The 25,328-nt window shown below is 41.2% G+C and overlaps 1 protein-coding gene across 4 annotated transcripts in view; it reads left to right on the top strand.

Moving 5' to 3' along the window:
- The window catches only part of DCAF5 (DDB1 and CUL4 associated factor 5), a 98,052-nt gene that overhangs the window by 66,044 nt on the left and 6,680 nt on the right, over positions 1-25,328 (top strand). For all 4 annotated transcript variants that reach the window (XM_027570776.2, XM_027570777.2, XM_027570779.2 and 1 more), the window contains 2 exons: positions 5,356-5,422; positions 23,670-23,797. In XM_027570776.2, the coding sequence (XP_027426577.1) occupies positions 5,356-5,422; positions 23,670-23,797 (195 nt within the window). The remainder of the gene's footprint in view (positions 1-5,355; positions 5,423-23,669; positions 23,798-25,328) is intronic.

Consider the following 25,328-nt stretch of genomic DNA (forward strand, 5'->3'; position numbering starts at 1 on the left):
TATGTTCTGTCTCCCCATGTGTCTTATTTTGGGTTCAAGTTTCAGGTACACATGGTTAATTTGGAAATGCAAGAAATACTAGAGGATTGGGGGAGTAAGTAGGGAAAGGAAGGGTGATTTAGTGAGCTAGCAACAACTGCGGGCAATTGGAGCTTGATCCTGAGAGGAGAGAGTATTGAGCACACACTTCAGAGTTATTCCACCTGGGAACAAGAAAGCTGGAATATTGATACACCAACTGCCATCAGTCATTGGCTGAATGCTGCTTCCAAGAAGTGTTCATTCACCAGAGCAGCCTGCAGTCTCCTAGGCTTTGGTTTCGATACTGGCAGTTGGCAACGAGGTCGAGTATATGAAGCAGTAAGGCTTGAGGGATATGAGCAGGGTATCAAGGACTGAGCTATGCCATGCTTCCTGTTTCTGCTGAAACAGCATCCATTACTTTCCCTTTGCCCCTTCCTTTCACCTTTTCCACGTCTTTACCCAAGGTCAGCTCAGTGCTCCACTCTATCTTGCTTTGCCTCTTTGTGAATCACCAGGCATCTTGTCATAATGGCACCTAGCAATTTCTGCTTCCTGGCACAGTAGTTGTGTACCTACATGTGTCTTTTCTACCTTAAGCTCCTTGGGACCCCAGGTGTTACCTTACATGTCTTCGTGAGTCCCAGAGTACCTGGCACATAAGTGCTTGGTTAGTAGAGGAAAGCCCTTGGGTTCCTGAATTCCAGCTTCCTAACTTCCTATGAGGAAGGTATCATAAACTATAGGGCGTTACTGGATGAATCCTAAAGTCAGGGCAGTGAGGATTCACTTTTTCTTTTTTTCTTCTTGTTTTAAGGAAACTTTAAAAAGGTGTATACTTTAGTAGTATTAAGTATATTCACATCATAATGTAACCATCTCTACCATCCATCTCCAGAAGTTTTTCATCTTCCCAAACTGAAACTCCATACCCATTAAATAGCACCTCCTCATTCCTCCCTCCTCCCAGTCCTTGGCAACTGCCATTCTACTTTCTGTCTCTATGAATGTGACTACTCTAGATACCTCATAAGTGGAATCATACAGTATTTGTCTTTTTGTGATTGGCTTATTTCACTTAGCATGTTCAAGATTCATCCATGTTGTAGCACAAGTCAGAATTGCCTTCCTTTTAAAGGCTGACTAACATTTCATTTTATGTATATACCACATTTTTTTTTAAAGATTTTATTTATTTATTCATGAGAGACAGAGAGAGAGAGAGAGAGAGAGAGAGAGAGAGAGAAGCAGGCTCCCCACTGAGCAGGGAGCCTGATGCGGGACTTGATCCCAGGACCCTGGGATCATGACCTGAGCCGAAGGCAGACGCTTAACCATCTGAGCCACCCAGGCGCCCCTATACCACATTTTTTTAAATACATTCATCTGTTGATAGACACTTGGGTTGCTTCTACCTCTTGACTAGTGTGATAATGCTGCTATAAACATAGGTGTACAAATATCTCTTACAGATCCTCTTTTCAATTCTTTTGGATATTTACCTAGAAGTGGAATTGCTGGATCGTGTGGTAATTTTATTTTCAATTTTTTGAGGAACTATTTGCTGGGTTTTTTTGATATGAGCCATCCTAATAAGTGTGAGATAGTATCTTATTGTAGTTTTGATATGCATTTCCCTAATGATTAGTGATGTTGAGCATCTTTTCATGTGTTTATTGGCCATTTGTGTATGACCATTACATATTTTTTTCTTTGGAGAAATGTCTATTCAAGTCATTTGCCCATTTTTAAAATCAAGTTGTTTTTTGATGTTGTTAAGGAAACTTTTCAATTGAAGTCTTATGGGATTAGTCTTTGGGTTTCCTTGTCTTGAGCATATTTATGTAGTGACTTGTCAAGTAACCATGAGCCAGCAGCTTAGAGACTTTTAGCTCTGATCTGATTTCCCCCATTCCTTTTCAGAGGAAGCATAGAATCTTAGAATTAAATGAGCTTCAGAGAGTGTCTTAGTCTATTATGACTGCTATAACAAAATAGCGCAGACTGGGTGTCTTATAAATTACAATAATTTCTTTCTCACAGTTCTGGAAGCTGAAAGTCCAAGATGAGGGTACCAGCATGGTTGGGTTCTGGTGAAGGCCATCTTCCAAGTTGCAGACTGTGGACTTCTCTCTGTGTCCTCACGGAGCGGAAGGCACCTGGGGACCTCTGTTGAGTCTCTTATTAAGACTGCTAATTCTGTTCATGAAGGCTCTACCCTATGACCTAATCACCTCCCAAAGGCCCCACCTCCTGATACCATCACATTGGGCATTAGGATTTCAACATGTATATTTGGTGGGGAATACAAACATTCAGACAATAACAGCAACCAGATGAGAAAATTGGACCCATTTCTTTTTCCACTGTGCCCTGGGCTAAATCACCTAACCCCTGTGGATAACATTTTCTTTATCTTTAAATATGTCTTTCTTTGCCTCCTCTCTCATGTTCCTACAAGTATTTTGAAGACTGGGGAATTGATTTTTAATTATTATAAAGTATTTACATTAGGCATGAAGTTGTGTGTAAGTTGAACTTAACAGTTTTTGGAATAGTTCACGGTGACAATTTTAAGTAAAAAGTTTTCTCTAGAAAACTGTAGGCCCTGGTAGTCTGGATGGCTCAGTTAAGTGTCCAACTCCTGATTTCGGCTCAAGTCATGATCTCAGGGTTGTGAGATCGGGCCCCACGTTAGGCTCTGCGCTGGGCGTGCGGCCTGCTTAAGATTCTCTCTCTGTTTGCCCCTCCCTTCCTCGCCTCTCAAAAAAAAAAAGAAGAAAACTGTAGACCTTTCTTTTTCTAGGGAAATAAGGAGATAACATCAAAAGGAAGTAGTGCTGACTTCAACTTAAAGTAATACACTTTTGTTAATCTTTGCAAATAAATGAGCTGTCGGGGTTGGTGATTTGCTGTTAGACAGTGTTAGGCAATGCTTTTATAAGTCCTAATTAGAATCAGTCTGGCTCAGTGTTCTATTTGAGATCAAGTAGTTTGAAGCTGCCACATAAAGGGGATTGCTTATGTCCCTAGCACTAACTCATGGCTGGATTGGTGATGGCTTCCTGTTCAAAGATGTCGGTTGATAGCAGAGACATTCAGGATGCTTATACTTGCAAAAAAGATCTCTGGGAAGCTCCTAATTTTTTGTTCTGCATTAGAAGGTTTTTTTGAAAAATTGAGATAAAATATATGTAACATAGCAATCACTGTGGAGACTGTATGGAGGCTCCTGGAAAAATTAAAAATAGAACTACCATATGATTCAGTAATTCCATTACTGGGTATTTGCCCAAAGAAAACGAAAACACTAATCTGAAAAGATATGTGCACGCCTGTGGTTTTTGCAGCATTGTTTACTGAGGTAGCCAAGCTATGGAAGCAACCCAAGTGTGCATCAAGAGGTGAATGGATTAAGAAGATGTGGTGTATATATATATATATATATATATATATATGGAATATGAGTCAGCCATAAAAAAAAAATGAGATCTTGCCATTTGCAACAGTGTGGATGAACCTAGAGGGTATTATGTTAAGTGAAATAAGTCAGAGAAAGACAAATATCATATCGTTTCACTTATGTATGTAATCTAAATACCAAAACAAACAAAACCCAGATATGGACTTATAAATACAGAGAACAAATTGGTGGTTGCCAGAGGGAAGGGGGTTGGGGAGATGGGTGAAATAGGTGAAGGGGATTAAAAGGCACAAACTTCCAGTTATAAATAAGTCACGGAGATGCAAAGCATAGCATAGGGATTATAGTCAATAATACTGTGATGGTGTATGGTGACAGATGGTAACTACACTTATTGTGGTGAGCATTGAATAATGTGTAGAAATGTCAAATCATTATGTTGTACACCTGAAACTAACGTAGCATTGTATGTCAACTATGCTTCAATAATAAAAATCTTCAAACAATGAATCATGGAACACTACATCAAGAACTAATGATGTAATGTGATGTAATGTATGGTGATTAACATAACAATAAAAAATTAAAAAAAATAAAAATCTTAAGTATATGTATATACACATACATACACATAACAAAACTTTTCATTATAATCATTTTTAAGTGTGCTGTTCTGTGGCATTAACTACATTCAGATTGTTGTATAACCATCACCACCATCCATTTACAGAACTTTTTCATCCTCCTAAACTGAAACTCCATACCCATTAAGCAGCAGCTCCCCAGTCCTTCTCCGCCCCCCGCCCCGGCCCCAGTCCTTGGCAAGTACCATTCTGCCTTCTGTCTCTATGAATTTGACTACCCTAGGCACCTCATATAAGTTGAACCATACAATATTTGTCTTTTTGTATCTGGCTTATTTCATTTAGCATAATGCATTCAGGATTCATCCATATTGTAACACGGGTCAGAATTTCCTTTTTAAGGCTGAATAATAGTCCGTTGTATGTATATACCACATTTTATTTATCCATTCATCCATTGATGGACATTTAGATTATATCCACATTTGGTTATTGTAAGCATTCTTTTATGAACATTGGTGTACAGATAGCTCAAGTTCCTGCTTGCAGTTTTTTGACATATACCTACGAGTGGAATTGCTGGGTTATACGGTAGTTCTATGTTTAACTTTTTGAGGAAACTCCATACTGTATTCCGTAGTGGTTGCATCATTATATATTCTCACCAGTGATGCACAGGGATTCAGTTTCACCACATCCTTGCCAACACTTGTTTTCTGTTTTGTTATGTTTTTGGTTTTTTGGTATTAGCCATCCCAATGACTGTGAAATGTTATCTCATTGTGATTTTGATTTTTTTTTTTTAAGATTTTATTTATTTGACAGAGAGAGAGACAGTGAGAGAGGGAACACAAGCAGGGGGAGTGGGAGAGGGAGAAGCAGGCTTCCCGTAGAGCAGGGCTTCTGATGCAGGGCTCAATCCCAGGACCCTGGGATCATGACCCGAGCCGAAGGCAGACGCTTAACAACTGAGCCACCCAGGCACCCCATGATTTTGATTTTCATTTCCCTAATGATTAGTGATGCTGAGCATCTTTACATGTGCTTATTAGGCATTTATATATTTTCTTTAGAGAAATGTCTAAGTCCTTTACCCATTTTTGAATTAGGTTGTTTGGTTTTTGTTGCTGAATTTTAGCCAATGGACCTTTTAATTGGCAAATACTTTAAAGGAGGGTATTTTCTGTGCATGGTGCCTTATGAATATATGTCCATTTGTCTCATTTATTTTAAAAAATCTTTATATAATAGGAAGATAGATGTAGATATTTTATCAATCTATCAAGATATAAATAATAAATATGTATTTTTTTTTTATCCCAACAGTATATCCTTTCAGGCTCTGATGACTTTAACCTGTACATGTGGAGAATTCCTGCAGATCCAGAAGCAGGTGAGTATATCCGTAGTATGAACCTACTGCTAATGTTGGCTCTATTGACCTTTGGCATGTTGTACCCCTGAAAGGACTGATTTGTAGAAATAGAGGATGATATTTCTCTTTTAATGTAGTAAGTGTATCAGAAAAATGACCAAGGGAAATTTAAACATAAAAATTAGAAGCCAGATTTCACTATAACCTTCATACAGACCCTTATTGATATAGTGATGCTCAGATTTCTTTCTCCTAAGAATTTTTCTTTAGACTTCATAGATCTCCATTATGTCCATTTTCCTCTCTCCTGTTTCATACCTGGAATATTTTTATCTTGCTTTTCCTTTTTATCCATCTGCAGATTCTTGTTTATTTTTTTATTTTTATTTTTTTAAATATATTTGAAGGTTCTTTTTTTTTTATTAGATTTTATTTATTTCTTTGACAGAGAGAGACACAGCGAGAGAGGGAACACAAGCAGGGGGAGTGGGAGAGGGAGAAGCAGGCCTCCCGCCGAGCAGGGAGCCCGATGTGGGGCTCGATCCCGGGACCCTGGGATCATAACCTGGGCCGAAGGCAGACGCTGAACGACTGAGCCACCCAGGCGCCCCTCTTGTTTATTTTTCTACAAAGAGTTATTAGGGTCTCTTCCTTTCCTTTGGCCTCCCTGATGATGTTAACTAAAGGGAAACTTTCTTTATTGATGGACAAGTTTACTCCTTGGGGTTTGGCTGACCCCAGATACCAAAGAAATTAGGAAGAAATAGTTCAGCATTTTCTCTAGATGTATTCTGAAAAATGCCTGCAGCTTTCCATAAATTTGGATCTAGGCCATCAGCTTTCAAACAGCGTGGATCATTCTTCATTCTTGATAATAGTGTCTTCACGTGCTCAGTAGAGTCTCACACTGGTTGCTTCCTACTGGTAGAAAAATGTCTATTTTTTATTCTCAGGACAGCTCAATATACCATCTGCTCCAGGTGATACATGGCATCAAACTGGAAAATGGCCATTAGGAAAGTAATAGAGGACTGTGCCAAGTGTATTACATAAAATTCGTCTAGTGCTCAGTGTTTAGGGAAGTTGTTGGCTTGCCTGTTGCTGAATTAACAATATTTGTTACCAAACATCTGCCTTTCAAAACTTGTTGAGGCCCACTTTTGATGTAACTATCCTATTTCTGTGGTCTGGTTACTAAACAATTTTCAAAAGGCCTTTTTCCCCTTCTGGAATTTGGAAAGCATGAGTGAAGCAGCTTACCTGTGAAGCCCAACCAGATGGGACAGCAGCGGTCTAGCTGAACAAAAGTGGTATTTTAGCACTAGACTATTACGTTTCCTACCCCCTAATCTTATAGACTGATTATCTGAGAATTAATCCTTGGGCTTAATTTTATCTTCTACCTGATCTTAAAAAGCTTTTAATTATTAAGTCAATTTGATTTTTAAAATAGAAAGTGGATAACCCCCTTCCCCTGGGGCTGTTCTCTGGAATCTTTTTCATGTTTGTATAAAGAGAGAATAGGGAAGAATTAGCAATAGTATTATAGATTTTTTTCCTCTCCCAGCTTATTTTTGTACTGATTTAAGGTATGGCCCACTGTGGGCTGACTTTTTAAGTATAGATGACTGTGCAGTCTTTGGGTTGGCAGGGAGCTGATAGCTGATTTAGGATTCCAATATTTTTTAAAAAAGTTTTTAAAGATTGTATTTATTTATTTAATTGACAGACAGAGAGAGAGAGACAGCGAGAAAGGGAACACAAGCAGGGGGAGTGGGAAAGGGAGAAGCAGGCTTCCCGCCGAGCAGGGAGCCCGATGCAGGGCTCAGTCCCAGGACCCTGGGATCATGACCTGAGCTGAAGGCAGTCGCTTAACCAACTGAGCCACCCAGGCACCCCTTAGGATTCCAATATTAAAACTGGGAAATGGACACCCAGACTTTCCAAGGGTTTTCTATGCACAGCTGCTTTAAAGGAACTCCAGTTCTAGATTCTCAAATTCTGTATGTATTCTTTCATAAAATCAGTGTTCCTAAGAAAGTACCCATTCTCCTTTCCCACTTCCCCTTTACCTTTCTTCCACTTTAGAAAAAAACAAAAAAACCCCGGAAAACCAAAAATACTCCATAAATTTCTGACCATTTGAACCCTAGCATATGGTGCATTGCTGTGAGGTATAAAAACCTCCAAGGTGCCAAAAAATTGGGGGGGGGGATAGGTAATGCGGAAATATTATTTCAAGGAGGAAAAAAGAACGATGTAAAATTTCTATTAAAAAAGGACTTGTAGGACTTCAGATCCCACAGAGGATGCAGTGGGTGGCTCCCACTGCAGTAACTACAATGTGGTTACATCACAAAAACCATAAAGGTGTCAGAGAGCTGTGGTAACAAAGTGTGCTAGAAGAACTCAAGTTCTGAAGACGGAAGAGCCCCTCTAGCCCGCTCGGAGGTGCAGACCATCGTCTGTTCTAGGGGCTTCTGCATGGAGGCTGCAGATTGGGTTGCCACAGCTGGGGTCAGAAGAAATCAGAATTTGCAGTGACCACATGGGTTGATTGGACAGAGCGGAATCTAGAGGTGCCCCAACCACATGACCAGTCTTCCCTGTAGGACATTTGCTAAGTGCTGGGGTTGTCCTGGGAGCTATGGGACTGGGCTGGAGAGGCAGAATGCAGGTCCCACGTTAACACAGCGTTTTGGAGACAAAACCCCCCCGCCCCCCCCGTGGGAGGGGTCTGCTCCATGGAGCTTTTGCCAGATTTTGAACCTGCCCAGGGGAAGAAGGATAAAGAACTAAGCTTAAAATCTCCAAGGGACAGAACATTCAGAGCAGAGGACAACAGAGATTTGTCAGACTCTCCACTGAAAGCCCAAGAAGTGGGACGCCTGACTGACTCAGTCTGTAGAGCACGCAATGCTTGATCTTAGGGTTGTGAGTTCAAGCCCCACATTGGGCATAGAGATTGATTAAAAAAAAAAAAAAAAAGCCTAAGAGGCTTACAGTCAAGGATGGGCTGGACCAGGAAGGCTGAGTGAACTATCCTGTAATTTCCTGGTGCTTAGGACACAGACCCCACTTAGAGAAAGGCACCTGCAACAAGCACCCTCCAGGTCTTAACTTTGAGACATCTGAAACCAGAAGTAGACATATTCCTACTAAAGAAGCAACCCAGCGCTGACCTAGTTCCTTCTGATTAGATTGAGGATGGTCAACCCCTTTATGTTCTCAAGAGTAGAATGGGTAAATGCCATATGGAGGAAATCAGCTTTAGTCTCTGTGTCAGTCAGCTAGGGCTGCAATAACAAAATCCCACAAAATGGGTGACTTAAACAACAAAATTGTATCTTCTCACAGTTCTGGAGCTTAGAAATACAAGAACAAGGTGCTGGCAAGTTTGATTTCTCCTGAGGCCTCTCTTGGCTTGCAAATGACCCTCTTCTCTCTGTGTGCTCACATGACCTTTTCTCTGTGCACACACATCACTGGTGTCCCTTCTTCTTATGAGGACACCAGTCTCATTGGATTATTACTTCATTTAACCTTAATTACTTCCTTAAAGGTCCTGTCTCCAAATACAGTCACATTGGGAATTAGGAATGTTTTGGGGGAGACAATTCAGTCCGTAGCGGTCTCTATGGTTCTTTTATATTCTGTGTCTAGCATATGATAACAAATACTGAGGCATGAAAATGTGGCTAGTAATCAAGAGTGAAAAAAATAATCAATAGAAGCCAACCCACAATATTATCCATATATTGAAGTTAACAGAGCTAAGGACTTCAAATATTACAAATATAATAAAGAAAATAGAAAAAAAGATGGAGAATTTCAGTGGAGAATTGGAATCTATTTAGAAAACAATCACGTAGACATTCTAAAACTGAAAACTATATCTAAAACTAAATTTATTTGGTGGGTATAACCTACAGTGAATGGACAGGCTTGGTGAATAGAAGGCAGGTCAATAAAAGCTATCAAAGGACAATGTGAACAGAGAATGGAAAGAGCAGAACAGTGTAAGAGATAAGTAGAGCGCAGATGATCTAGCATATATGAAATTGAAGTCCCAGGAGGGTAAGAAAGAGAAAATAAAGCAGAAGCAATATATGAGGAGACAATAGCTAAAAGAATTTCCTAAAACAAATGAAATAGACTAATTCTCAGATTCAAGAAACTCTGTAACCACAAACAGGATAAATATAATACACCTAGGCACATCATACGTCAAACTATTAGAGACAAAAGGTAATGAGAAAAAGCCCAAAAGCAGCCTGAGAAAATACACAAATCATCTATAATGAGCAAACAATAAGATGGCCAAATTATGGAAGCCAGAATATAATAGAATGATATCTCTAAGGTGCTTAGAAAATTAAAACCTGCCAACCTAGAATTCTATATCCAGCGAAAATATCTACCAAAAATGTAGGTTTAATAAAGACACTTTTAAAAAAAATTATAGAATTTTAATGCAATCACTCAGCAGCCCTCAATGAATTAATACATCTAAATACTGAGTAGTGACAGGTGCCAACATCTTAAAAAGAAAGGCAATTAGACATTATGTGCCTCCTGATAAAAAGAACACAATACTACTGATAGGCTTGCCAAATAAAACAACTCTGAATAAAACCTCAGGATCCATCTTTCAGTTGCAGGAAGCACAGAGGACAGAGGAGTATATTGTACTACATTGTGAGCATACAGTCCACGAAACCCAGACTTCAGAAACAATAGGTCAAAGGGCCCATTTTCTCCAATAAATGCATTCTAATGAAAAAAGGAAAGGATGGACAGGAGGAAGGCTATTGTTCAAGAAATGTAAAAGACGTATTAAATAAAAACCAGGCAGAACTGTTTAGGAATGTACACTTGGATAAATAAAATTATTAAAGATGCAGAGAGGTGATAATATAGAGATCAGGATAATAGTTGATTTCAGGGGAGGAAAAGGGTTGTAATTGGAATGACGCACATGGGACATGAAAATGGCCAGAAAAAAATTCCATTTTTTGACTTGGATGTCGGTTTTAAGGGGTGTTTACCTTAAAAAACTATTAAGCTCCACTTTTTGTGCTGTTTTCTGTATCTTTTTAAAATTCCTCAATGAAGAAAAAAATTAGTACATAATTATGGGTCAAAGAATAAATCACAATAGAAATACAATTTTCTCAACGAAATAAAGATGAAAACATGACATCCTGGCATTCATCCCATGGATACTACATGGGTATTTGGCTATAAAATTTTCTCTTCACCCCCACAATAATTTTTTTCTTGAGTTATAACTTACATATATTAAAGTACACTTTTATTGAGGAATAACTTAAACCTATGCCAGGATGTGCTTGTTGCTCCAGGGTAACTCCAGTGATTAGAAAGTTCTTCCATACGTCTTACTCTGTTTCCCGGTAGTTGAGTGTTGCTTGAGAGTGTCCCCTTCTAGATCCTCTCCAGAGATAGCATCCTCCTCCCTAACCTTCAGTTTAGCAATTCCTCAAAGAAATGGTGTTAGTTTCTTTGCTGAACTGATTTCTGTCCTCCGGATTTGTTCTACCTTTGTTTAAGGATTAACTAAATAAGCTCATCAGATGTAGCCTGGCTAGACCAGAGAAGATCTTGGCTTCTTGATATTAAGTGTGCTACAGGGTGTTTCAGGAAGTATACTCAGGATCACATAAGCTGTTTTTGGAGGCCACAGAACCCATGATCTGCTCATACTTGGAGTTGACTAGGAGCCCCCATGGTTTCCACATGGGCTGTGGTTGGTCCTAGATCCCCATCTTTTACTTGATGCTTGGGTTTCTTTGTACACAAGACAAGAACAGGACCTTATGATTATCTTTCTTGTTAGATTCCCTAACTGGTAATTGAGGGGTTTGTTTGCTCTGTATTACCCTTCAACATTACATCATCAGCCTATCACAATAAGTCTGTCTCTTTGATCGTCATCTTGTTCTGCATGTAACTAGCACCTTTTTGGATTATTTTTCATAAACCTTGGTTCATTTGGGGAATTCAGCCTTCCTTCCACTCTTCTGACAACCCACCCACATTCTTTTCTTTTCCCTTGTTCATATATCTTTCCTTTTTCTTTCTGTTCTTTTTATTCTTTTTTATAACTTCCACTATTTTTATAATTAAGTACTTCCTGTTACCAAAATAATACAGGTACATAATTTTTAAATCAAATTAATATATTACAAAACTTATTTTTTAAAAATGCGACAGTTCCTTTCTCTTCCTGTAATTCAGGCTATCTTTGAATTTTCAGTTTTGGACATTCTCTGTTGACTTTCTTGAAATCAGCTGCCTTTCCAGAATGGGAATGTTTGATCTAGTATCTGGAGGGTATTTGCCTGGCAGTTGAGCCATGATTCTAAGAGCCAAATAGAGGTGTGAATTTCACAGATCTGGGCACAGATTTTTGTTTAATCCCACCCTCCACTGCACCTGGTGTCTCCAGTCTAGAACCTCTTTAGGTCAACTTCAGCTGCAACCCCTAGGTCTCTGCCTGTGTGGGGAATGGGCAGCTTCCTGGCCATATGTGCTCAGAGGAGGAGCACAATGGCATGACTGCTCTTTATACAGGCTTTTAACTCCTCCTGGTTTTGGCCCTACCCTTAAACCTGGCTTCAGGGATATTTAGCACCTCTCATCTTTATATGTAACTTCTCTATATTTAAATGTTGGCTATTAATTCATAATTTTAAAAATAAAAATCAGCAATGTTCGGCAAGCCAAACATATGAGGACTAGATGCGACCCTTGGGTTCTAGCTTTGAATGCTTAGATGATGAAAACTCTGTGGGGAAATTCCTACTCTAATCTACCGCCTCTTTGATTTAAACAAAATATGGGACGAGGCTGAGCTCGCTCTCTCAGTGCATGCCTGCGTGCCAGTTGCACAGAGATACTAAGGCAGGCTAATGTGGGGAAGCTGCCTTGCTGTTCTATGCCTTCATGGTCCGACGGGCCATCAGCATTTATTGCATACCTGCTGTGTGCTTCACAGTACATACGAAATGCTGAAAGAACTACATGGAGAGCAGTCCTGAACGTGAGCCAAAAGCAAGGATAGCCTTTTCTCCTCCACTCTCCTGTTCAGAAAGACCAAAAGTCACAGGGGAACTCCAGTTCTAAACTCCAAATGAATACATTCATTATATAAACAGTATGGACTTAGCAAATTGGTTAAATAATTTGCGTAGGGCTTTACAGTAGGCTGAGGAAATCATTTTGAGATGTGAGACCTAATAACCACCATAAAACTTGCTAGATTAGGCAAGATTAGGCTCAGTTTTTTAGTTGGTGTCAAATAATAACTCATTTTCTAAAAACCTCTCTAAAAATTAAAGGAATAGTGGCGCCTGGGTGGCTCAGTCGTTAAGTGTCTGCCTTCGGCTCAGGTCATGATCCCAGGGTCCTGGGATCGAGCCTCACATCCGGCTCCCTGCTCAGCGGGAAGCCTGCTTCTCCCTCTCCCACTCCCCCTGCTTGTGTTCCCTCTCTCTCTGTGTCTCTCTCTCTCTAATAAATAAATAAAATCTTTAAAAAAAATAAAATAAAAATTAAAGGAATAGAACTGGGAATTTTGCTGTGGCAAAGTAAAAGCCCATCAGAATGTTTTACACCTCTGAAGTATGTAGGAAGAGCATCTGTTTTAATGCGGTGATTCTGAAGATAAACAGACCAGCAGTTATGTATAGAGCCAGTGTGGTATATTGGAAAGAGCATTAGGCTTAAAATCATACCTGGATTCAAGTCCAGTGCTGCCACTGACTAGCTGATTGAGTGATTCTAGGCAGGTTATGTAACAGCAGTTCTCTGAGCTTTAGTTTCTTCTGTAAAAATTCTCCCCCTCCCAATGTGCCTCATATCATGAAATGACTTAACAGTCTCGGAAGCTTTCTGAAAAATGTGTGTTTTCAAATGTAAGACACTGTTACTGCTGTGTATAGTAAGATCAGCGTCCACAGAGCCATAATTTGCAAAGCATTTGCTCCCTAGTAACTTAGGTATGAAACTAATGAATTTGGCAACATGTGGTGGAGGTGGGTGTCTCTGGAAAATCTTCATATAATCTTCTCCTTCCCTTTCCCCTAATTGTTGTTGGAAAGGACTTTAGGGTTTTTATAGATAAGACTTGCTTCCCTTGAGATATACTTCTATGCTAAGACCTTACTATTTATGGAAAGAAACATAATGTAATAGAGTTGGGAGGCCTGCATTTAAACTCCTGATCCATTTGTCTTCTAGTTTCGGCTTTGGAAAAATTGTTTAATCTGCCAAACTTATTTCTTCATCTGTAAAACAAGAACATTAGCAATATAAACAATACAACCATAGTAATAATATCTACTTTCTTAGGGATATTGTTGAGGGTATTCAGTAGCTACTCTACAATGATTGTTATTCCTCATGAAGAAAGCTTTCTCCCTTTTAACTTTTCTCAGAAAAACTTAACAGTCCAAGGCATTGTCTTCCTCTGGTGCCCTCAGGAATGGCTGTTTGAGTTGTTGTGACATCAAAGCTGCTCTTGATTCATCAGTAGTTAAAGAGAGGGAATGTTCGGTGACAGATGTTTCCCTGAATAGAGGGGGAAACACACACTTTCACTGCCCAGTGAAATTAAATTAAATTAAATCAGGGTAGTGAGGGGAGCCTGGGTGGCTCAGTTGGTTAAGCGTCTGCCTTCAGCTCAGGTCATGATCCCAGGGCCCTGGGATTGAGCCCCGCAACCACCCCCACTGCCAGCAGGCCAAGTGAGTAGGTGGGAGACAGCAATAAATGCATGTTCCCGGGCCTGCATATGTGTGTGTGTGTGTGTGCTCTGTCTCTCCTCTTTCTAGACATGCCTTCACTCTCAGTGGGTTAGGCCTAGGCATCTGCTTTTTTTCCTCCCTTGTGACTGGAAGAACAACTGTTTCTAATTGGTCACAAGTAGTTGGTTGCAAACACATGTGAGGTACAGATGATGAAAGAAGAACTAGTATAATTGACTTTTTTGTGCGGTTAAGCATTGCTGTCTGTGGAGTTCTTTGAGCTTTACTGACAGCATTGGCTGTCCCCATCTGACTTTTTTTTTTCTAACTCTTAGGTGGTTATGTGATCCCCAGGAAGCAGCCGCTGCTCTTTGTATTGTCACTACCCTGATTTAATTTTTTTAAGATTATTTATTTATTTATTTGACAGAGAGCACAATTGGGCAGAGCGGCAGAGGGAGAGGGGGAAGCAGGCTCCCCACTGAGCAGAGAAGAACACGATGCGGGGCTCGATCCCAGGGCCCTGGGATCATGACCTGAGCTGAAGGCAGACGCTTAACCAACTGAGCCACCCAGGCGCCCCTCACTACCCTGATTTAATTCTTATGGTTTGAGACTTAGAGACCCAGAGAATGTTCACATGGGACTTTTGGAATTACTGAGGTTATTTGGACAACTCTTTTAGATATAGCAAGGAAAAGAAGTAGTCCCTTGCCCCTCAGAGCAGTAACCTTTTAATTCTACCAGTGGTGTCAGGAATGAAATAGATTAATTGCCTCAACAGGTACCTGCCGAACGTCATTTTGTAGATAATAGCTTTAGCCTTCTCTTTCAAGCCTTGTTCCAGAGAAGCTGATGAGGGGGTTTACTTCAATGTGCTCGCTTACTGAGTATCCTAACGTAAGACATTATGCAAAGCCCTGTGGGTGACTGAAAGAATAAACACTTTCTTGCCCTCAAAGAACTTCCAGTCTAAGAAATACAAGAAAATGGGATGTGTGTATGCATATGCTAAATTTAAAAGTGGGTTCCAGAGCCCATAGAAAAGGTAATTAAGGGAGGCTTAAAAAGAGGTTTTGGGGATCAGTAAAGTTTTCATGGAATTAGCATTTCAGAGGACTGTGAAGGATAGAGGTAGGATTTTAGCCCCTTTATTTCTCTGCTCTTACTATGGTAAAAATGCTGTGGAAGAAACATCGAAGTTTGACAGAAGGAATCCACACGATGGATGATGGGGCACACTAATGGAGATTGAATTTTGTCCGGTATACTTATTCTATAGTCAGATACACTCACATCTTTTCATTCATGTGTCAAACACTCATTGAAAACCTGCTGCATGCGAGGCAGTGTTCTAGAGGCTTGGATGTATAGCAAAGGAGCAAAAGACCCTGCCATCATCGAGCTTACATTCTACCAACAGAAGCATACAATAAACAATAAACACAATAAATTATATTACATTTAAAAGGTTAGAAGTGCTATGGAGAAGGAAAAAATAGAGTGGAATAAGGGGATAGGAAGTAGTATTAGGGGGTCAGGGAAATGCCATTTTTTAGATAGGATGTTCGGTGAAGACCACATTTGAGCAAAACTTCAGAGTGGTGAGGGAGTTAGCCATGCAGAAATCTGGGGGAAGAACATTTTAGGTAGAACCTGTGCAAAGTTCTGAAGTGAGAATGTGCCTTGTGTGTTTGAGAAATAACAAGGAAATCAACGTGTTCAAGTAGAGTAAGGGCGGGGGGATAGGGGTAGGTGGGGCCCAAGGGATGTCTCTTGTAGGCTGTTACCATGGGCGAAACAGGGGAGCCATTAGAGAATTCTGAGCAGAGGAGGGACATGATCTAACTTATTTTAACAGCGTCACTCTGGCTGCGGAGTTGAGGATAGATGGTGGGAGTGGGGCTGCCAAAGATAGGAATGAGGAGAACTAGTAGGAGTCTCCCGTATTACAGGCGAGTGGTGATGGTGGCTTGAACCGAGGTAATAGAGGTTTCAGGCTAGATGTATTTTGAAGGTAAATCCTGATCAGGATGTCCTGATAGATTTGACTGGGGCAGAGGAGGAGCAGGTAGAGTTTCAGAGGTCTCTTAAACATCCAGGTGAAAATAGATGTTGAACAGTTTGGATAATAGAGGTATGAAATTCTGGAGTTCAAGAGAAGTTCTGGACTAGAGATAAAAATTTGAGTTTTGGTTGCATATAGGTAGTATTTAAAGCCACAAGGCTGGATGAGGTCACCAAGCAAGTGAGTATTACTAGTCAAGAGAAGGGAAGCAAAGACTAAGCTCTAAGTCATTCCAGTGTTGAGTCAGGGAAAGGGGCGCCTGGGGGCTCAGGTCATGGTCCCAGGGTCCTGGGATCGAGCCCCACATGGGGCTCCCTGCTCCGCGGGAGGCCTGCTTCTCCCTCTGCCTCTCTCTTTCCTCTGCTTGTGTTCCCTCTCTCGCTGTCTGTCTCTCTGTGAAATAAATAAATAAAACCTTAAAAAAAAAAGGGGGGGGGAGAGCAGCCAAAAAGGAAAGCAAGGAGTGACCAGTGAGGTAACAGAAAAACCGTGAGAGGGTGAGCCTAGGAAGGCAGTGAAGAAAGGGGGGGCAACTCTGTTGGATCTTGCTGATAGGTCAGATAAGTAGTGTGAGGACTGAGTTTAACCGTTGATTCTTTGGTGAGCATCACCAAGCCCAAGTCTTCCTGCTTAGGGAAGCACTGAGTAATTACAGAGATTTGATTTCCATTGTATCATTTGAGTAACCACTGTCGCCTTTTTCAACTTCTCTGCACCCCCACACCTACAGAGTGGTACCACCCCTACAGAGTGGTACTGCTTCTTTATATATTTGCTCATCATCTTGCCCTATTAATACATTCTGCATAATTTTGTTTGATATTCCAACCTAGAGCCTACCAGATAAGGTTCTCCCATGAAATGCTAAAAGCATTTCCTTTACCATAATCTGTCATTTTTACCTGAGGGTTGAGGGTTTTTTTGTTTTTGTGTTTTGTTTTTTAGGATTTTATTTATTTATTTGAGAGAGAGTGATTGTGAGAGAGCACAAGCAGGGAGGAGAGGGAGAAGCAGGCTCCCTGCTGAGCAGGGGGGAGCCCGATGTAGGGCTCAAATCCAGGACCCTGAGATCATGACCTGAGCCGCAGGCAGACGCTTAACTGACTGAGCCACCCGGGCACCCAAGGGGTTTTTTTCGTTTGTTTTGTTTTAAATACTATTAACAATGTTCTCTAGGGGCACCTGGCTGGCTCAGTCAGAAGAACATGCAACTCTTGATCCTAGGTTCGTGAGTTCAAGCCCCACGATGGGTGTAGAGATTACTAAAAAAAGAAGTTAAAACTTTAAGAAAAAACAGGAGCGCCTGGGTGGCCCAGTCGTTAAGCGTCTGCCTTCAGCTCAGGTCATGATCCCAGGGTCCTGGGATCGAGCCCCACATCGGGCTCCCTTCTCAGCTGGGAGCCTGCTTCTCCCTCTCCCACTCCCCCTGCTTGTGTTCCCTCTCTTGCTGTGTCTCTCTCTGTCAAATAAATAAATAAAATCTTAAAAAAAAAAAAAAACTTTAAAAAATGAACAATGTTCTCCACTAATTTCAATTTAACAATCATTTGTTAAGTTCTTATATGCCCAACTTTGTTATTACTATCTTGGATACATCAGCATAAATCTTGGAAGATCAAGGATATTTACCCTCTTCATAATGGCCAGTACTATGTTGCTTGGAAATGCAAATTTATCTCCTGCCATCTTAATTTCTTATCTTCCATCAGCCCCTTCCAGTCATCTGGTCCCTCACTACCACTTTCACACTTCACCCTCCCTAATCTCAGTGTTACTCACCATTTCCCCATCCCATTCTCACAAACGTGTTTGTCCTACCCATTAATTAATGGAAGGGGGGGAAATCCAAAAACTCTGACAGGAAAATTAATACTGGTATTTTATACAGTTGATTGATTTGGGGTTGATTTGGGATTGATTTCATTACAAAATACCTAAGTGTCCTATGCTATAGCCCCAAGTGCCATTGAGGACCTCTTCCCAACATGATTGATAAGTTGCTCTTAGACTAAAGTATCGAGAAAACTTTACCAGGCTGTTTTTACTTTTTGAGCTGAAAGCATAGTCATTCTTGGAGGATTTTGTTGAAGCAAATAAAATTGACAAGGAACAAAAGTAACTAAAGTTGGGCGCCTGGGTGGCTCAGTTGGTTAAGCGGCTGCCTTCAGCTCAGGTCATGATCCTGAAGTCCCGGGATCGAGTCCCGCATCGGACTCCTTGCTCAGCAGGGAGTCTGCTTCTCCCCCTGACCCTCCCCCCTCTCATGCTCTCTCTCTCTCTCTATCTCATTCTCTCTCTCAAATAAATAAATAAAATCTTTAAAAAAAAAAAAATAACTAAAGTTGTCAAGAAATGGGAGTGGTGTCCAGTCCCTTGAAAGTCCTGAGGGGACAAATCTCTGGCTGAATGTTGTAGAAAAGGGAGCATAGGTAGGAAAGGGGAGGGAAATGAGGACTATACACTTAGCCCTTTGTCTTCTCTGGAGGGACACTTGGCCTTGGCATCTTGGAATGGTGTTTATTGGGGTTCTGAGTAAGGCTAGATGTATTTTGAGTCCCTTGTGTTTCCCTAGGTAGTGAATCAGTCACTGATACTGGAATCTTAAGAGATGGCCCACTCCTTTTCTAAGGTCTTGCAGTAGAATAGGTAAGGGGATTTATAGCCTTTTTCACCTCCCTTGCATCCCATCTGAACCAAAGGAAGGATGGAGAAACAGGAATTTTGGCCTTGACTTACAAAAAAACCCCAAAAAACTACAAAATGATGCCAATGTGTGGTGGGCCAGCCAGAGCAGATGGCTCAGAGAAATGAGCATTGGTTTGTACAGAAATGGATAAACAAATGACAGCTCAGGAACGAATAAGGTGTTGTTTTCCAGGTATGTGCTGTCTTAGTCATTGGTATCCATTATTAGTGATTAGGTCTTGACTCAGCTAGGTAACCATGGGTTGAGGTTGATCCTCATCAGGCCCCTCACCACAGTCTTAGAGATGATCCTGAAGGTAGATTTTGTAGCCTATGTAGTTCTTCGAAAAAAATATTCCCTGGCTGACTCCTGCCAACTTGATCCTGCTGTTGATGGGCACAGTCTGGCTAGGTAGTGGAGAGGGGAGACCCTAAGTTTTTACTGATACTGGCATCTTGACTTTAGCCATTTCTGATTGAAGAAATCTGGTTTATACAAATCTCCAGGACTGATAAAAATGTATTCTCTAATAATTGATGTATGTAAACTGTACACTAGGAGCTGTATTCAATCATTTGAAACCTGGAAACCAGGAGAGGGACTATTGAACCTCCCTGAAGCCCATTTATTATTCTGATTCTGTGTACACAGCCTTGGATGCCTTAAACAAATGGCGGCCATGATTCTTCCTGTACCTGTTTTCACTATCAGTCTCTTGGGTCTGTGGAATTTCTAGGTATCTTTTTCAGATTTCCTAGGTATCAGTTTGGGTGGGAAGAAGGAGGAAAGACCTGTATTAAAATTGTTACCGTGGGCGGAATTGGAACTTCTGGCTTCAGTGTGGTTGTGTTTCTCCAGTATTACCTCAACGAGCAGGGAGACTGGGTCTATACGCTGAAGAAGCTTGACCCTATGGGATAGCAGAGTTGCTCTACTCATCCTGCTCGGTTCTCCCCAGATGACAAATACTCTCGACACCAAATCACCGTCAAGAAATGCTTCAAGGTGCTCATGACCCAGCAACTGCACTTTCTGAGGGTCCCTTAAATTTCATGTCTCTTTTGCTACCCCTCAGAGACTTTCTGAAACCAGGCTCTTCAAACTGAGCCTTGAAGCCTTCTCTTGGGAATCTGGTTTCATTGTTGCCTTTGATCGTGCTTGTGTGAAGCAATTGTGGTAGCATCCCTCTTAAGGGAACAAGTTTGAATCTTCTTTCCATAGTTTGAATCGTTGCCAGGTTATTAAAATGATTTGAAAGAAAAAGTAAATAAATAAATAAAGTTGCTGCCATGAAGAGAAGCCAGATGAGGTCACATTGCATGGAAGAATAGAACGTTTTCCCATGGTCTGAATTTACAGATGTTAAGATCCTTCGATTATTCTTCAGGTCCAAAAGTTATTGTAATTGTATTCCAAATAACCTTTGACAGAAAGGTCAGTTTGGTTGATAAACTTAAGTTCTATGGTAGTTGATTCTTTAAGACATGAGACCCTCCATCTGTCCTCCTTTGGTAATACTTACTCTAGAATTGCCCTCTCCTGAAACACTGTCCATTCAACAAGTGCTTACTGAGCACCTGCTTTAGTTCAGGCATTGCACCCCCAGTTCTGGTATGCAAGAGAGCCAGTTCTGCTCTCATGAACTATTCCGTGTTGGCAATGTGATGAAACGTCCTGTGGTGATACCGTGGAACTTGTGCTCAGGATACCATTGGATAGAATCTCCCCCTTCCCATTTTTAAGTTGAGAGCTTAAAAAGAAAACCAACTCATATGATAACTGCGAGAAATATTTCAAAATATTTTATGAGCGGGGCGCCTGGGTGGCTCAGGCATTAGGCGTCTGCCTTCAGCTCAGGTCAGGATCCCAGGGTCCTGGGATTGAGCCCCGCATCGGGCTCTCCGCTCCGCGGGAAGCCTGCTTCTCCCTCTCCCACTCCCCCTGCTTGTGTTCCCTCTCTCGCTCTGTCTCTCTCTGTCAAATAAATAAATAAAATCTTAAAAAAAAAAAAAAAGAAAATATTTTATGAGCTTCAGACTCCATCCCTATTCAAATCCTTTCATCTCTTAAAGGCCGCTGTTACAGTGGAAAGGATATTGGGCATTATAGCCAAAAAGACTGGTTCAAATCTTGACTCTGCCATTTACTTGACTAAGAAAAAGACACTCAAACTCTCTTGAGTCACATAAATTACTTTTCTTGGAGGCAATAGGATTAAAGAAGAGATTTTACTAGATTTAACCCGAAGTTTCTTTGCTAGTGACTACCCCAGTGCAGGTATGGGTAGGAGTAGGAAACGGGGAGCTCAGAAGGGACCCATGAGTGGGAATGCTGCTTTTTTTTTTTTTTAAGATTTATTTATTTATTTTGAGAGAGTGAGAATGAGAGAGAGAGAGAGAGAGCGCATGAGAGGGGGGAGGGTCAGAGGGAGAAGCAGACTCCCCGCCGAGCAGGGGGCCCGCTGCGGGACTCGATCCCGGGACTCCAGGATCATGACCTGAGCCGAAGGCAGTCGCTTGGCTCAGACTGAGCCACCCAGGCGCCCCGGGAATGCTACTTTTTGAATCAACCTTATATAGAAAAAAATATATATACCCGAGGGAACTCCTTGGAGGGTGGTAAGATCCCTGTATGGAGACAACTGTTTTAGATTCCCATGGATCTCTTTTCCTTAATTTTCTCATTTATTTTTATTTTGACTAGGCTCAGGTTACCTTCCCTTCCTCCCACTCCACTCTAGGAACCCAGTGCACTCAGGCTTCCTAGGGTTTCCCATCACGGCAGCCTACTTTGGTGCTTAACCTTTCCTTTTATTTTTATTTTTATTTTTTAAATTTTTAATTTTTAGTGAGAGAGCGCAGGTGGGGTAGGAGGAAGAGCAGAGGCAGAGGGAGAGAGAGAGAGACTCTTAAGCAGTCTCCATGCCCAGCGCAGAGACCAGCACAGGGCTCGATCTCACGACTCTGAGTTCATGACCTGAACCAAAATCAAGAGCCAGAAGCTTAACCTGCTGAACCATCTAGGGGCCCCTAGCCTTTCCTGATCAATGAAAACATATCAATTCTATGCCCTCGTCATTCTCCTTTATGGTTTATTAGCAAACTTGATGATGCTAGGTTGAGATATGAATAGCTTTAAGTGTGTTATCCATCCTGGATAATTCAAATATTAGTAATGTCAGGGGCTCCTGAGTGACTCAGTCAGTTAAGCTTCCGACTCTTGATTTCAGCTCAGGTCATGATCTCAGGGTCGTGAGATCAAGCCCCCCCATCAGGCTCTGTGCTCAGCGTGGAGTCTCCTTGTCCATCTCCCTTTGTTTCTCCCCCACGCTCTCTCTCTTTCAAATCAGTCAGTCAATAAAACCTTTTAAAAAATAACATCAAATATGATGGAAAAATTAGGCAAAGAACATTTTTGTCACTGACCAAGTAGTGTAAGCACCTAGTGCTAGTTGGCAGATCTGAAAGCTCTTGTGTCAAAAAAGATGTGTATGTACATGGCAATCAAGAGGGATATCTTCCATGAGTCGAAAGGGGAGTTGTGTCAGGAGGCCAAAAGCAGAAGACACCTTCTCCAGAACCAGATTATTTCTAGAGAAGGGATGTTGTGGTAGTCATTGTCCCTCTAGACACTGAGATGAGAAATGTCTGGAATGAAGGTTTGAACAAGGTGGCATTGGGAGTAGGGTGGAGGCATGTGGAGCAGAAACTGCCTACTGATACTTTGTGCCCAGTGGCGCCGTGCTCCTGGTAGTGGCTAAGATGGTGTTCTCTGCTTAGATAAATGAACGCTTATTTGTTTGTACCTGAATGCATCATAGGTTACCAGTTGGCTGGGGACACAGGCTGGCCTATGTGTACTGAGCTGTTGATGGTTGCTCAGAAGCAACCTTGTTCAGAACATGGGTGCATGTGTTCTGTGTGTGATGCCCTTTCCAGTGAAGTTGAAACTTTGAGATTATTCCAAGTTTATAAATGATGACATCTTAATTTGTGTTATAAATTCCAGGCATCTGGTGCTTTTCTTAGTCACTGAAGAAGAAAGCCTACAGGATGGTCCTTAAAATATAACTTTTTATTAGTGGCCTCTTGATTTTAATTAGTCTTTAAGTCCCTTATTCTAATTCAGATTCTCAGTACTTGGGCTCTCCCTGTCAGGAAAGTGGCCCAAATCTTTCTTTATCCCTAGCTCTCCCTCCTGTCAGGGTAACAAAAGGATTTTCTCCATTATTTTCCCAGTGGCTTTTGTGTGTTGGTTTGTTTGCAACCTTCATCATAGAAATTAAGGGCAAATGGATCAGAGGTTTTTTTGTGCGTGTAAGTAATTGTATGCTTCTGGTTCTGCATGTCCCTGGCTCAGATGCCTAACTGTTCCCAAGTAGTTCAGTCTTATTTTGCTCATGACTGGCCTTTTCTAAGGTAACACTTGGGTTCTATCTTGGGGATCAAAAACTTGCGAAATGTTTTAAGTGGCTGGGGCTTCATTGACAATGGAATTGCAGTGGGTGGGCGTGGGCAATGCTTAAAGGCTAAATAAAGGCTCTTGGTAAGAGCACATATGCTGAGAGAATATTTCATCTTCCCTCTTTCCATAGCAACTTTATCTGTAAGATTAAGCATTCTCCTGGTGGCATAGTTAATAAAAATCTTGGCTCTGCTTCAGAGCTGTTTGTCTGCCATTACTGGAACCTATTTACTTTTATCCATTTCATCATTTGATTTTTGTTTCCTTCTGTCTTCCCAGGTGGCATTGGTAGGGTGGTCAACGGAGCCTTCATGGTGCTGAAAGGGCATCGGTCTATTGTTAACCAGGTCCGATTTAACCCTCACACCTACATGATCTGCTCTTCTGGTGTAGAAAAGATTATCAAGGTGAGGCACCTTCCCCTTCTGTTCTTTAGACAAATTATTACAATTCATTTGGAAGAAACTAGATCCATATATATAGGACCTCATACCAAAACATACTAAAGGTCTATCAAAATTCTCAATTATTTTGGGGCGCCTGGCTAGTTCAGTCAGTACAGCATGTGACTCTTGATCTTAGGGTCGTGAGTTCAAGTCCCACGTTGCACATAGAGATTACTTAAAAATTTTTTTCAGTTATTTTAACATATAAAATATTGAAAAATTGATATTAAAAGAGTGGTTTAAAACCCTCCTTTCAGGACCACTTTTAAAATAGTCACTAGGCTTTGAAACTAGACACCACTTGTATGCCACTACATTTCCAATGGCCTTTGATCTTGAGTCTGATGCGTTCTGCTTTCCAAACCTCATCTGGAAGCCGCCATCCCCTCCGTTACTCGGTGTGTACTTTGCATTAATTGCTGTACTAATATGGCACAGACATCCCTAAGTGACTGCCAGAACCATAGCTAAATTGTTGCAGAACATATCAAAAACCATTGCATGTGGCTGTGGTCGAGGCTAAACGCTTGCATTAATTGCACATCGACTGAATGAACTTCACCCGGTCAAGGAATGTATCTGGAGCCTGCAACCGAGAGACCCCGCCTGGCCTGTGTCCACAGGAGGACAGCCCGCTGCCTGTCACTCACATTGCAGTTGCTAGTGACCCTTTTCCACATCTGTGTAAATGAAGGTTTGGGGCAAATGATGAATCCTTTAGGATTCTCTGATAACTTGATTTTTAAGTAAGGATAGATGATAATCACCCCTAAAAGTTAAAACTCCTATTCTTTTTTTCCCTAAAATGATACTGAAAACCTGAGGGAAGGTATCAGGAAAAAGGTAAAAATTGGTTTGTGATGATTTGGTGGTTTTCATTTCCTCCCTCCCTCCCACCCTCCCTCCGTCTAGAGTTAAACCAAGTTGTATCTGAGGCAAGGGAAGCTATCAGAAATGTAACGATGGAGGGTGGGTCAATATTTTTATTTGTCCTCATTCCAAATTCCTTTATGTAAGTTTTATTGGTCCTGTGGATCAGGGCTGACTTTCATGATTGCACACATTTTCCCACAGAGCTGGAGCAGGACTTCTAGATCATTTTTACTGACTTTTTTTTTTTTTTTTAAATAGATGGTGAGATTTCAATTATAAACTACCCATCTGAGGTTAATTACACAGCTAATTAGTGGTAAAGTCAGGATAGAGCCCTGTTCTTTGTTCTTCCCAGTGGCCTCTCACCCTCCCCATGCTGGTGAGAAGGCAGCAGGCAGCCAGAGGTCTCTGCAGGAGGTGGTCATCTCAGTTGTCCTTCACTGGACAGTCATGGATTGGCCCTATCCCTTGAATTGCCATCTCTTCTCCTTTGGCCTATGACTAATGGCTTGGCACAGTAGCATGTCCTCTCTAGGCCTGTTGATGTCATTCTCTTTTTCAGAGAGCTCTGCTTGGGCATCTCCTTTAATAGAGAGATTCCTGCTTGGCCGTGTACTCT

Source organism: Zalophus californianus, chromosome 6 (assembly GCF_009762305.2).
Source record: "Zalophus californianus isolate mZalCal1 chromosome 6, mZalCal1.pri.v2, whole genome shotgun sequence".
Lineage (NCBI taxonomy): Eukaryota > Metazoa > Chordata > Mammalia > Carnivora > Otariidae > Zalophus > Zalophus californianus.